Genomic DNA, 12,041 nt, shown 5'->3' with positions numbered 1-12,041 from the left:
CCCAGTGCAATGGGCTGATTGATCATTATTATCTTTTAATGAATTCATTTAAAAATTTTATCAGTTTTACTGCTTTAATATACTAAATATTGAAAGACGTAGTCCATATAAACAAAAACTCTTTCAGACCCTCAATTTCTTTGAGTATGAAGGGATCCCAAGACCAAAAGGTTTGTGAGCCATGGCCCTATATCAAAACTCCCAAGGGACACTTGGGTGGCTCAGTTGGTTAAGCGTCTGACTTCAACTCAGGTCATGGTCTCATGGTTCATGGGTTCGAGCCCGGCATCTGGGCTCTGCACTGATGGTGCAGAGCCTGCTTGGGATCCTCTCTTGCCCTGCCCCTCCCCTGCTCGCTTGCTATCTCTCTCTCCAAAATCAATACTAAAAAAGGAAAAAAAAAAAACCCAAGAATGATCTGTATCCCTCTCTGCACGTGTCTGGCTGCCCCTCAGTCGGCAGCCTTTGCGTTCAGTTCCGTCCCTCATCCCCACACAAAACCATTCTCGGCAAGTGCTCTGATGACCTAAATGCCGAGTGAGTCGCCGGCCCTCTTCTGGGTCTCCAGGGCCCTGCGCCCTCCCCACTCTCCTCCTGCACATTGGGTCCCTCCCTCGCCACTTTCTCCCTGCTCCCCAGCTCTTTCAGTGCTGGACTGCTGCAGGGCTCGGTCCTCAAACCTCTTCTCTTTCTTTCTATGCTCGGTCCGCTGGTAATCTTCCGGCTTTCTAGCCCATCTGTACGCTCTTGAAAAAGGCCCACACTTAGACCTCCAGTCCCACTCTTTTCCCCTTAGCTTTAGACTGGTACCACCAACTCTCAAATTCAACATCTCTGCTTAGATGCCTGAGGGTCGTCTGGCCAAAGCCCTTGATTTCTGTCCTCAAAACCTGCTCTTCTTGCAGTCTTTCCATCCCTGCTCAGGACAGCACCTATTTATTCGCTCAGGCCAAGAGCCTTGGAGTCATCGCTGGCATCCTGCCTCCAGCCTGTCAACAAATTCTGAATGATCGACCTTCAGAGCGTCTCCCCAACAGGATCCCTTGTCACTGACCGCCCTGGGGCCAGCCTTCACCAAGCCACTCCCACCTGCCCCCTGAACTTCCGCAGTAGCTTCTTCCCGGCCTCCCTGCTTCCTCGGACTTTACAAGGCTGATCTTTCCAAAATGTGAATCACGGCATGGCTCTCCTCCAATCCCAGCCCGACGCTAACTCCACGAACTACGGAGTTTTTCCTTTGTCATCTGGCCCCTAGCCACCCCTCTGATCTCAGCTTCAGACATTCAGCCAGTCAAGCCTCTTCCTCATCTCTTGAAAAGGGGGAGCACATTCCCACCTCCGAGGCTCTGCACCTGATGCACCCTCGCCCCGGAAGTCCTTTTCCCTATGTAATTTACATGACTGACGCCCTCACATTATTTTTGCTCAAATGTCTCAGAGAGTCTTTTCCGGACTAACTTCCCTAAAACGGCTCTTGCCCCCATCCTCTATCCCTTTACGTGACTTCATTTCTCCTTACTGCGCACCCCACATTGTATGTATTCGTTTATTTATTTACTTATTTAGTTGCCACACGCCCCACCAAAATGTAGGCTCCGCGAGGGACTTTCTCTGTTTGACTATTCCAGGCACACGTGAAGCACTTAGAATTATTTGCCGAGTGAATGTTTTGACCTTGTATTAGTGAAGTTGTATAATCCATGCTTTGGTTTCTTCACAGCTCAAATTGGTCCTCCAAAAGTACATTTAGAAGCCGAAGATAAGGCAATAAAAATAAACATCTCCCCACCTGGAGCCAAAGATGGTGTCATGTGGGCTCTGGATAGTTCGAGTTTTACATACAGCTTAGATATCTGGAAAAACTCTTCAGGTGCAGAAGTGAGCATTCTTTTTACCTTTGTTTACCAGAAAGGCAAAGGGACCTGAATCTGTTCTAAATTTTGAGCATATGCTTTTTTAACAGCAGAATTCTATTTGTTTTATTACAGGTAAGGACTAAAACTGTTTACCCCAGAGATAAAATTTATCAGCTATCACCAGAGACTACCTATTGCCTAAAAGTTAGAGCAAGACTTTTGCCGAGAAAAATTGGTGCCTATAGTCCAGTGTATTGTATAAAGACCACAGGTAAGTTGTATAACTTGAATTTATAACTTTAGATTATATTTAAATCTATATAATTAAATTATATCAATTTAATGTATAAATTGAATCTATAACTTTAGATTCAGTAACTGTATGTTCAGACCGGCAGTCTATTAATTTTGGCATTTTCCCCCCTTGGGTTGCTGAACGTTACATGATGGTTTAATCGATATTGAAACAAAAACATTGTCACAGCAGTTCCATAAGGGGGGAAAATGTCACAGCGTTTGGGTTTTTTTTTTTAATCTCAAGTAAAGAGGAATGAAAATTCTGCCTATAAGTCTAAATACTGTCTAGTGACAAAAACTATTTTTTATTGGCTCAGAATCCACAAAAGGGCAAAGTAGCTGCTAGAAAAACAGTTAGTCTTGCAAAAAGTAGACCTTTATAAGTGCAGTGTTAAAATGTGAAGGCGTCCTGACATATTTCGTCCGGGACATCTTGCCAGTAATTAAGGTCCAGGGTTAGGAGCTTAGATTTGTTTATTATTTTGATCATAAATGTAATATGCTTTGTTTTAAAAATCAAACAGCACAAAAGGGTTTAAAGTAAAGTTTTCCTCTGCTGCCCCCTTACCCTGAGTCCCATTTATTAGTGATAAGCATTGCTGGCATTTTCTACGTACTCTCTCCTGCCTTGGTCAGGGCTTGTATAAGCAGATGCACCGACCTACAGTTTCTTGGTTTTGGTTTTCAAAATAAAAAAAATAGGATCCTGCTGGATCTATCTTTCCTCTTTCTTGTGTAACCTGATACACTAGGATCTCTTTGTGTGTGAGCACATACAGCTCCATCACATTCTCTTAAGTGGCTGCGCGGTATTGCATTGTGTGATCTATACCAGAGCTCAAGTCATTACCTCGTGATAAAACATAAGCCTTTTGCTTTCTTGCCCATGCCGCTCAGAATTCTTACCATACGTTATCTCCCTAAAGTAAAAATGTATGCTTTTCTGTGTGTTCTTTGTCTTCTAGTGGAAAATAAACTGCCTCCACCAGAAAACATTCGAATTGATGCTAAAAATGACATCTATGTTCTTAAGTGGGATTACGCGTATGAAAACATGACTTTTCAAGCTCAGTGGCTCCAGTAAGTCCTAGTCCTTTTTGCACAGCTTCTGTTGTACAGTTCGTTATGGTTCCTTTAGCTCCACCTCAGCCCCCGCCCCCCCCACCCTTCCCCCCACCCCGTTCCTGGCACACATGCTGACCGACAGAGATGCGAGACACTATATTGGAAACGGGGTGTTTAATTCTGGTTCCTGCTCCGCCGATAACTGACTGGATGGCACTGAACTAATCCCTTGCCCTCTCTTGGCCTCACTTTCTTCACTTGCTGTAGGATGGGCACACTCTCAGAGTATCCAGAGTGCCTGCTGGCTCCTTCTCTTTTTCCTAAGTGTGTGTCTGGCTGCATGTACATTTCCCCATTCTGCAATACTTGACACATGACCCTGACCTTTTCTTCGGAACTCATTTTTCCATGAGTTCTAAAAATGATCTCAGTCCAGCCACTCTGTGTTGCTCAAGTCAGCCTTCCCGTCTCCTTGGCGGCTTCATTGGTTTTGACAGATTTTTTAGTGATGACCTCAGTGGGAAACGAAGGGAGAACACAGTTCTCGCCGACAGTGGATGACGTGTAGGCGCCGCAGAAGCGGGGGGGAGGGGACTGCACACAGTTCGTGTTGACCCGAAGGTGGTAGGGAATAAAGAGGCAAATCAAGTGGAGGGAGAAGCGGGTTGTGGGGGAGGAAAGGGGTGGGAAGGAAAGCTCTATTTAGAGCAGAGGGATAGAGGCAAAGCTATGCCACAGCGGATGCTCAGGCTGCAAAGAGGTTTAAAATCAGGTCAGTGCACCTGCGTGGCTCAGTCAGTTAAGCGTCCGACTCTTTGATTTTGGCTCAGGTCACAATCTCATGGTTTGTGAGTTCAAGCCCNGATAGATAGATAAAATTAGTCAAGGTAAGGGGGAGGTATGGTTTTCTATTGCTCTGTAACAATATTGCCACAAATTTAGCAGCGTAAAGAGTGCTGTTACCTCTCACTGACTTCGGGTTAGGGGACCAGGCCTGGCTTACACGGTCCCTCTGCTCAGAGGCTCCCAAGGCAGCAGTCAAGGTGTCAGCGGGGGCTGCGGTCTCATAGAGGACCTCGGGGTCCTCTCCTACACTCATGTGGCTCTTGACAGAATTCACTTCTTGAAGCTGTAGGACTGTGGTGGCCTACTTCTTGGAGGCCACCAGGACAGAAAATCTCAGATCTCTAGACCTCTCTTTTCAGGGGCTTATTTGATTAGCGCAGGCCCATCAAGCTTAGTCCCATTCGATTAACAAAGAGCCCGCTGATTTGAGACCTTAATTTCACTCTCAAATCCCTGTACCTTTGCCATATAATGTAACCTACGATGTATGTGCTCCCCCTGTGGTCACATTTTTTTTTTCTTTTTACTGTGTTCACTTTCAAGCTTCCAGCGTGATGTCACTGAACATGGCATTGGTAAGAAATGCACAGCAGGGCTCCATTACACAGCCTGCCCACGTACAGCTACAGTAGACATGAGGAGCTTTGAGCACAGATATTAAAATATCATATAATAATTAGGACAAGAGGAATTTCGAGCCAGGTTGTCAGCTGTGCTTCTGACCCACCAGCTACAAACTAAAAAAGAAAAAAAGAAGAAGAGTTTTGAGTATTTTTATTTTTAATGCAATCTCTTTGTAAGCCTCTGCAATTTAATTTTTTTTAAATATTTTATTTACTTTTTAGGAGAGCGCAAATGAGGAAGGGGCAGAGAGGGGGGTTTAGAGGATCCGAAGCAGGCTCTGTGCTAACAGGCTGACAGCAATGAGCCCGATGTAGGGTTCGAGCTCAACAACTAGAAGATCATGACCTGAGATGAAATCAGAGGCTCAACCCACAGAGCCCCCCGGGCGCCGCGCAGTTTGATTTTTTTCATAATGGCTTTTAATTACTGGTTTGTGGCATTGCTGAGAATGCAGCAGTTGTTTCTGCAAACAATCGGCCAGGCCCAGCACACAGTGCTTTGTCACACTCTGGAGCAAGGTCTCTGGTTGTCTCTGTGTCGCATGCACGTCTCTTGCAGTGTATCATGAGTCTCCTCGGGGTGGGGACTGTTCACCTCTGTAACCTTAGCCCCTAACAGCGTCCAGCGTATTCGAGGTGCATCATAAATACTTATTGAATTATTATGTTTGTAATAAAAAAATTTTTTTTTTCTTAAAAGTGCCTATTTTAGGAAGATTCCTGGGAGCCATGAAGGTAAATGGAAACTACTATCAGACTGTGCAAATGTCAAAACTACCCAGTGTGTCATTCCTCAAAGTACTTTCCAAAAGGGAATTTACCTTATCCGTGTTCAAGCGTCTGATGGAAATGCCACATCTGTTTGGTCTAAAGAAAAAAGATTTGATCCGCAGTTACAAAGTAAGCCGGTAGTTTTTCCTCCAGAATGTGTTTCTCTCATTTGATGCAAATTCTGAACATTGTTTTCCTAAGTCCCAAGCTTGTCTGTATGTTCGTTTCCTAGGCATCCTGGTTCCTCCAACCATTAACATGAAATCCACTAACGACGTCTCCCTGCGGGTCTATATCAGCGCTCCAGAAGAGTCTGAAAACAAGTCTTTGAACCAGCTTTACTCAATAATTTATGAAATTGTATTTTGGGAAAACACTTCAAATGCTGAGGTAAAACAAACAGACAAACAAAACCTTTGTGGTGTAAGTTTGTAACGTAGGGCCGTTACTGTGATTTGGCTAAACAAAGTTGGAAGTTAAAATTTTAGCAAAATTTAGACACTCTAATCGTGTTAGCACCTTTCCAGGTTCTGCGTTCTAGCTATGGGTCTCCTGCGTCTGGGCCCGTTTGTTTTTAACCTTTAGATCGCTGAGCCTCTTACTACTCAAATCAGAATCTCCAGGGGTAGAACTCGGGAATTTGCATTTTTAACACAATTCCTGGGTATTTATCTAACCCAGGGTTGCTCAATGCTGTTGACCTTCAGATTGGATCGTTCTTTGTGGTCAGATCTGTCTTGCACATGATGGATGCGTCTCTCCCGGTCAGGACAACCGAGAAAACCTTTAGATGTTGCCAGATATCCCCTGGGGGCAGGGTACCTCCGAGGGGACAAAGAATACTTGGTACAATGGTTTGTGGCCCCCCCAAGGGGTAACCGAGCCTCCAGAGTTCAACTCCACCCAACAAAACCAATTTCGCGGCGAGGGAAGCTTTGGAAATCAGTCCTCTGAAAATGCTCCTTTTTTTAAAAAATATAATTAATTTATTTTTGAGACAGAGAGAGACCGAGCACGAGTAGGGGAGGCGCAGAGAGAGGAGACACAGAATCTGAAACAGGCTCCGGGCTCTGAGCTGTCAGCCGAGAACCCGACGCTCCTTAACTGGGGACTCATGAAGAAAAGGTTAAGAAACAAGAGTTCAAACACTAAAATTCAAAAACCCTGGACAAAGACAATACACAGTATCAGATAATCCACATTATTCCTTGATCTCTTTTCCCTGTGGGATTACAATCAAGGACTCCGCCTTTAAAAATCTTAGGCAGTTGAGTAGGTAAATCCTGTAACTTGACTTCATGTTCAGTTGGAAACCTGAGAAAATTCCAGTGACATGGCTACTTAACCTTTTAACTATCTGAACACACTGCGACCAAAGCATAATTTAGTCCACTGAGAATTACAGTCGGTTCTCAGTTGTCCCTACCGCAAAAACTAAATGTGTGTCTCAAGCCACCAAATTGTGTAACCTTACACAAGGTGCTTTACCTCTCTGAGATTTTGCTTCCTCTTCTGTAAAGCAGTGGTAGTCATAGTAACATTGTTTTGAAAGGATGTTTATGTTTATAAGATTTAAAATGAAGCACCATCTGAGGGGCACCTGGCCGGCTCAGTCGGTGGGACATGTGACTCTTGATCTCGGGGTTGTGGGCTTGAGCCCCATGTGGGGTGTAGAGATTACTTAAAAATTAAAAAAAAAACTCTTTAAAAAAATTTTAACTTCTGATATAGTCACTGAAAACAGCAGCACGTAAAAAAGCCTGTAGAGAGTTTGCTNAAACTTACAACGAGATAATGTATGAAAACACCTAACACATGGCTTGACAGATAGTAGAGATTAAATCGTTTCAGTTGCCATCTTGTCCCGTCTAGTCAATGCGGCAGTAATTACAGTCACAATAGCAGCTCATATTAATCGAAAGCTTACTTTGCAACATGTACTGTGATAAGTAATTTACATGAATTGTCTCAGTCATTCTTCCACAGAACAGTTGTGCCAGACAGTCTGACTGATGAAATCGTTCAGCAGACACTTAGGATGGAGCGTCCCTGATGCTGGGCTTTTTTAACCAGTGGGACGGGGCTGGGTATGATGTGAGCTCGGTTTGGCTTGGCTCTCAGATTTCTCTCGCTTGCCAAGAGGAAAGCAAAGCACCACATAGTTTCTGGCCCAAGGAGGATGAGGGGCTTGTGGGGGAGACTTAAACCGGACCCACAGCCTCCAATGAAGGCTCCCCAGCTGGTCAGACTCTGTGGGAGGAAAATAAATGTTTGGCCCCAGCCCCAGGATGTTTTGTTTAATTTGGTAACACTGCACATTACTTTGTTGTCCTTGCTTGGTATATTGTTACACAATATTATTGTGGCAATGCCTGACTGCTACAGGGAGGCACAGCAATCGTCTTCATTTTACAGATGGGGGAAATAGGGCCGGGAGAAAAGAAATAACTTGCCTAAGGCCGCAGAGCTATAAGTGGTACCTTAATACAGGCAGTTTAAGGCCAGAACCCCCGCTCCTGAGCAGAGGAAATACGATGAATGGCAATTGCACCAAATCACCAGGTACTTAGGCGTTAAAGTTGGCTTAGGAAAACATCGTACTCTTTTTTGGAAGCAGCATTTTTAACTTTGATTTGGTTTGGATGTGTTGTCTAAAACAAATTTATATTTCTTAAACATCCACCAACAAAGTGGTTGGGAGAGGCCAGTCTTAGGACCGAGTATTTAGGGAATTCTGGAAAGTGACATTCCCTATCTGACTTCATGAGGTGACTAAATTTTATCAATGATCTACTTCTATTTTTTTTTTTGTAGAAAAAAACTCTAGAGAAAAGAACAGACTTTACTTTTCCTAACTTGAAACCACTGACTGTATATTGTATCAAAGCCAGAGCACTTGCTGCAGACGAAAGGTGGAATAAAAGCAGCGTTTTTAGTGATCCTGTGTGTGAGAAAACAAAATCAGGTCAGAATCCTTCATTTTATCTTTAAAAAATAATTTTTTTGACATTTATTTCTGAGGGGGCGGGGGAGGGAGGCAGAGCATGAGTCAGGGAGGGACAGAGAGACACAGAATCCGAAGCGGACTCCAGGCTCCGAGCTGTCAGCACAGAGCCTGACACGGGGCTCAAACTCACAAACCGTGAGATCATGACCTGAGCCGAAGTCGGATGCTTAACCCACTGAGCCACCTGGCGCCCCCAGACCACTGTCTTTAAATGGAAATGCATTGCCATGTATCATTTCACATACATGTTATGTTTCCCTTCATGTGGCTACGTTCCATCCGCACAGACTGTCCGCGCTATTAACGTCTTCGTGCATCAAAACTTACATTGACGCTGTAGGGATGAGCACTGGGTGTTATATGGAAACCAACTTGACAATAAACTATTTGTAAAAAAAACAAAACAAAACAAAAACTTACATTGACGCTAAACACCACTTCCTTATATTTCAGGAAATACTTCCAAAACGTGGCTCATAGCTGGGATTTGTGTCGCATTATTGTCCATCCCGGTTGTCAGTTATGTTCTGAAGCTTCTCCTGCGATGTATCCGTTACGTGTTCTTTCCATCAAGTAAACCTCCTTCCACAATACACAAGGTATGTTACTTTTCTGTGTCGACAGGTAGATTTTTCTTGAAATGAACGGGAGATCTATTTGATTTCAACAGAATCCATACATTTTTCTTGATATGCGGAGAATAATACAGACTGGGATATTTCCTGCAGCTTTCGGTAGATTGGCTTTAGAAACAGCCATTCGATATCACATAACGTGGACTAGTAAAATATGCCCATCATCTCATATTTTTATTCTGACAGTTTGGCCACCGTGGCCTTTGTTTGAGCCTTGAAAGGCTTGGCGTTCACCAAAAGCCTAGCACAGCATCGCGAGTTGCAGAAGGTGTGGTCCGTGGGTGACCTCACAGAAAGGGAAATAAGGAAAATGAGCCTCCTGTCATGACACCTCACGGGTTCTTGTTTGGCACACCCGGGAGGGGAGAGAGCAGATTTAATGAAAGCACTAGATGATAAAGGGCCCGGCCCGGGGATGGTGGGCTCGCCTGAGTGGGTGTGCGGCTGCCTGCCTTCAGAGTCTCGTTTTTGAGCTCCGGCTTTGCAGCTCGAGGGACGTGAAGGCAAATTGTTGATCAGCCTCATTCTGTTTGCATATGGTAACTCTGTGAATGCAAGCGGGTCACCGAAGAGAACCTGAGTGAGCACCTCACGCTGTAAAATTTCCAGACAGACTCCCCACGACCCCAGAGCACCCCCACCCTTTCCAGCCTCTCATGCGCTCGCCGGCCCCCTGCCCCTGACAGTGCTTAGGTGTACATGACCTCGCAAGTGGCGATCTTCTAAACCTGAAACTGCGGTCAGTAGGCTCTTAGCTGACTTTTTAATATGCGTGCACCAAAAGGTAGCTTTTCTCGGTGCTGGATGTAAGAGACTGAAGCTGTGTTAGAAGTAGAAAACTGCTGCTCTTTTAAACAGCCTGTTTCTCTTCCTCCCCCCCTTTTTAAATCAGTACTTCTCTGAGCCGCCGCTCCGGAACCTCCTCCTCTTCACTTCCGAAGAACAAACTGAAAGGTGTTTTATAATCGAAAATACGAACATTCTCACTGCAGTAGAGGAACCCGACCAAGCTGGTGAAGATCACAAGAAATACAATTCCCAAACCAGTCAGGATTCGGGAAATTATTCGAACGAAGACGAAAGCAATGGCAGCAAATGCAGCGAAGACTTCCCGCACCAGGAAGCCGAGTGACCAGGAGGAAGCTCTGAAATGTCCAGGATTGCCTGGGGGCCTGAGCCGCTCCGCTCGGTCCGTCCGCTCAGGCTGCCTGGGGCAGGAAGACCTCTCCAGGTCTCGGGTCCTAAAACACCGGCAAGCCCTTGACCGAGTGGTATTTGCACATGGAAGAACACAGCCTGGGACGCAAGTTTTCCGAATTTTCTCCCACGCGCGCAGCGAAAGGCCTGTTGCTGGGCCTGTCTTTGGTGCAGTGGGTGAAATCAGAAGGTTCTCCTCATCTTTCTAAGGACGCCTGCAGCACCACCGTGCAAACTGCTTCGTGGCAAAGGGTGGTTCGCTGTGTTCCCGACAGGTGACACTGTCACTGTGCTGCCTGTGGCCGCGCATGTCACCCATTTGTCCTCCATTCCCAGCATGATAGTTCGGGATTTTTCAGGACATATTTAGACACTTTTGTAGGTGCTTAGGAAATTTCTTTAGAAAAGCTGGGTTCTGTTCCCACTGGCTTTCCGGAAAACAGCATACTCTAGAAGACATCTATAGGTGCCAGGAACAGGATCCATAAGATTTTCAAGGGACCCTGTCCATGTATCCCCCAAACCCTGGCTCTGCATCACCATTACCTCTCCCTTCTGTGGTTGAGGCTTCAAAACACGTAACCGTTTAGTAGACATTAACACTTGCTGATTCAGAGCTTAATTCGCAGCTTAGCAGAGCAGTCGCTTCTGAATTTGCAGTCACTGAAGTTACAGAGAAAGGGCAGACTGTCTGATCAGAGACGTTATGATTTTTTGAATAGAAGGAAGTATGCAGAGGTTAGCCAGCGTCCTCAGGAAGCCTTGGGACCAGAAAATGCTACTAACAGAGTAAGAAGTAGAAAACAACTCAGTAAGAGGAAAGCAGGCGGCATTAGTGAAAAATAGGAGTAAAAGTGTCTAATCAACTTTTCATTATTAATGTGCCGTGTGGTTGCTTGCTAAGGCTTACTGTCTTTTTTTTTTCTTTCTTTCTCAGTTTTATTGAGATATAATTGACCTGTCCCTTATCTGTGTCGTGTTTCAAACTGGGCCAGCTTCTCTGGGCCGTGTGGCTGTATTCAGGCACCCCTTCCATTTCGCTCGCATGTGCTTAAGAACAGGAAAATGTATTATCAAGGGGAGGAAGAAAATGTAACTGGAAGGGAAACCCAATTTTAAGAATTCTTTATCTTTCAAAGGCCACGTAGAGTTTATATTTAAGGTGTTCACGGAGATCCTTAGTTAGGAAGGAAGTCTGGGAATTTTGGTGGCCCCTGAAGGGAGAAGAAAGGGAGCGACACGGTGCCCTGGGATGTCCGTAACCTAAGGCCAGTGTCATTTACGCAGAAGTCCCCACGGGGGTGACAGGTTCCTCTGTGGGGAAGGCCCCACAGCTGCACGCCATGCGCTCACCAGGACCTGCTGTCCAGGCTGCCGGCAGAGCGCCGTGGGGATCGGGGATGCCCAGGAGCCCCTCCGAGACACAGGCCTGTGCTGTTTGGGTCCCTGAGGTGACCCGAACACATTCGCCTCTTGATCTTTCTGTCCAGATTCTGTCTTGATCTTTCTGTTTCCTTGCAGGCAGATCTGGCTCGGGCCGCCCCCCGCCCCCTCCACCCCTCCCCATGGCTTTCATGTCGAGCTGACGCCACCAACACCCAGGCCCTAAATTGACCTCAGGAACAAAGCTGCTTTACACTGGATGTAACCTAAGAATTTATGCAAAAGATTTGTATCATCGCAGCCAGAAATCGTTATTGTAAGTTAATGTACCTTGTGAACAGTGACATGGGCCTGCATGTTT

At 45.5% G+C, this 12,041-nt stretch overlaps 1 protein-coding gene across 1 annotated transcript in view; it reads left to right on the top strand.

The window, feature by feature from the left end:
- IFNAR1 (interferon alpha and beta receptor subunit 1) overlaps nt 1–11,163 on the top strand; it is an 11,977-nt gene extending 814 nt beyond the window's left edge. Inside the window, exons 2-9 of the mRNA XM_077765504.1 lie at nt 1,721–1,878; nt 1,989–2,127; nt 3,119–3,233; nt 5,388–5,587; nt 5,691–5,848; nt 8,273–8,423; nt 8,919–9,064; nt 9,993–11,163. Coding sequence (XP_077621630.1) covers nt 1,810–1,878; nt 1,989–2,127; nt 3,119–3,233; nt 5,388–5,587; nt 5,691–5,848; nt 8,273–8,423; nt 8,919–9,064; nt 9,993–10,232 — 1,218 coding nt within the window. The 5' untranslated portion in view covers nt 1,721–1,809 and the 3' untranslated portion in view covers nt 10,233–11,163. The remainder of the gene's footprint in view (nt 1–1,720; nt 1,879–1,988; nt 2,128–3,118; nt 3,234–5,387; nt 5,588–5,690; nt 5,849–8,272; nt 8,424–8,918; nt 9,065–9,992) is intronic.
- The last annotated feature ends 878 nt before the right edge of the window (nt 11,164–12,041 follow it).

This window comes from Crocuta crocuta, unplaced genomic scaffold, assembly GCF_008692635.1.
Source record: "Crocuta crocuta isolate KB4526 unplaced genomic scaffold, BGI_CrCroc_1.0 scaffold84, whole genome shotgun sequence".
Taxonomy (NCBI): domain Eukaryota; kingdom Metazoa; phylum Chordata; class Mammalia; order Carnivora; family Hyaenidae; genus Crocuta; species Crocuta crocuta.
The sequence above is the reverse complement of the archived record's forward strand: the minus strand, read 5'-3'. Positions and strand labels throughout refer to the sequence as shown.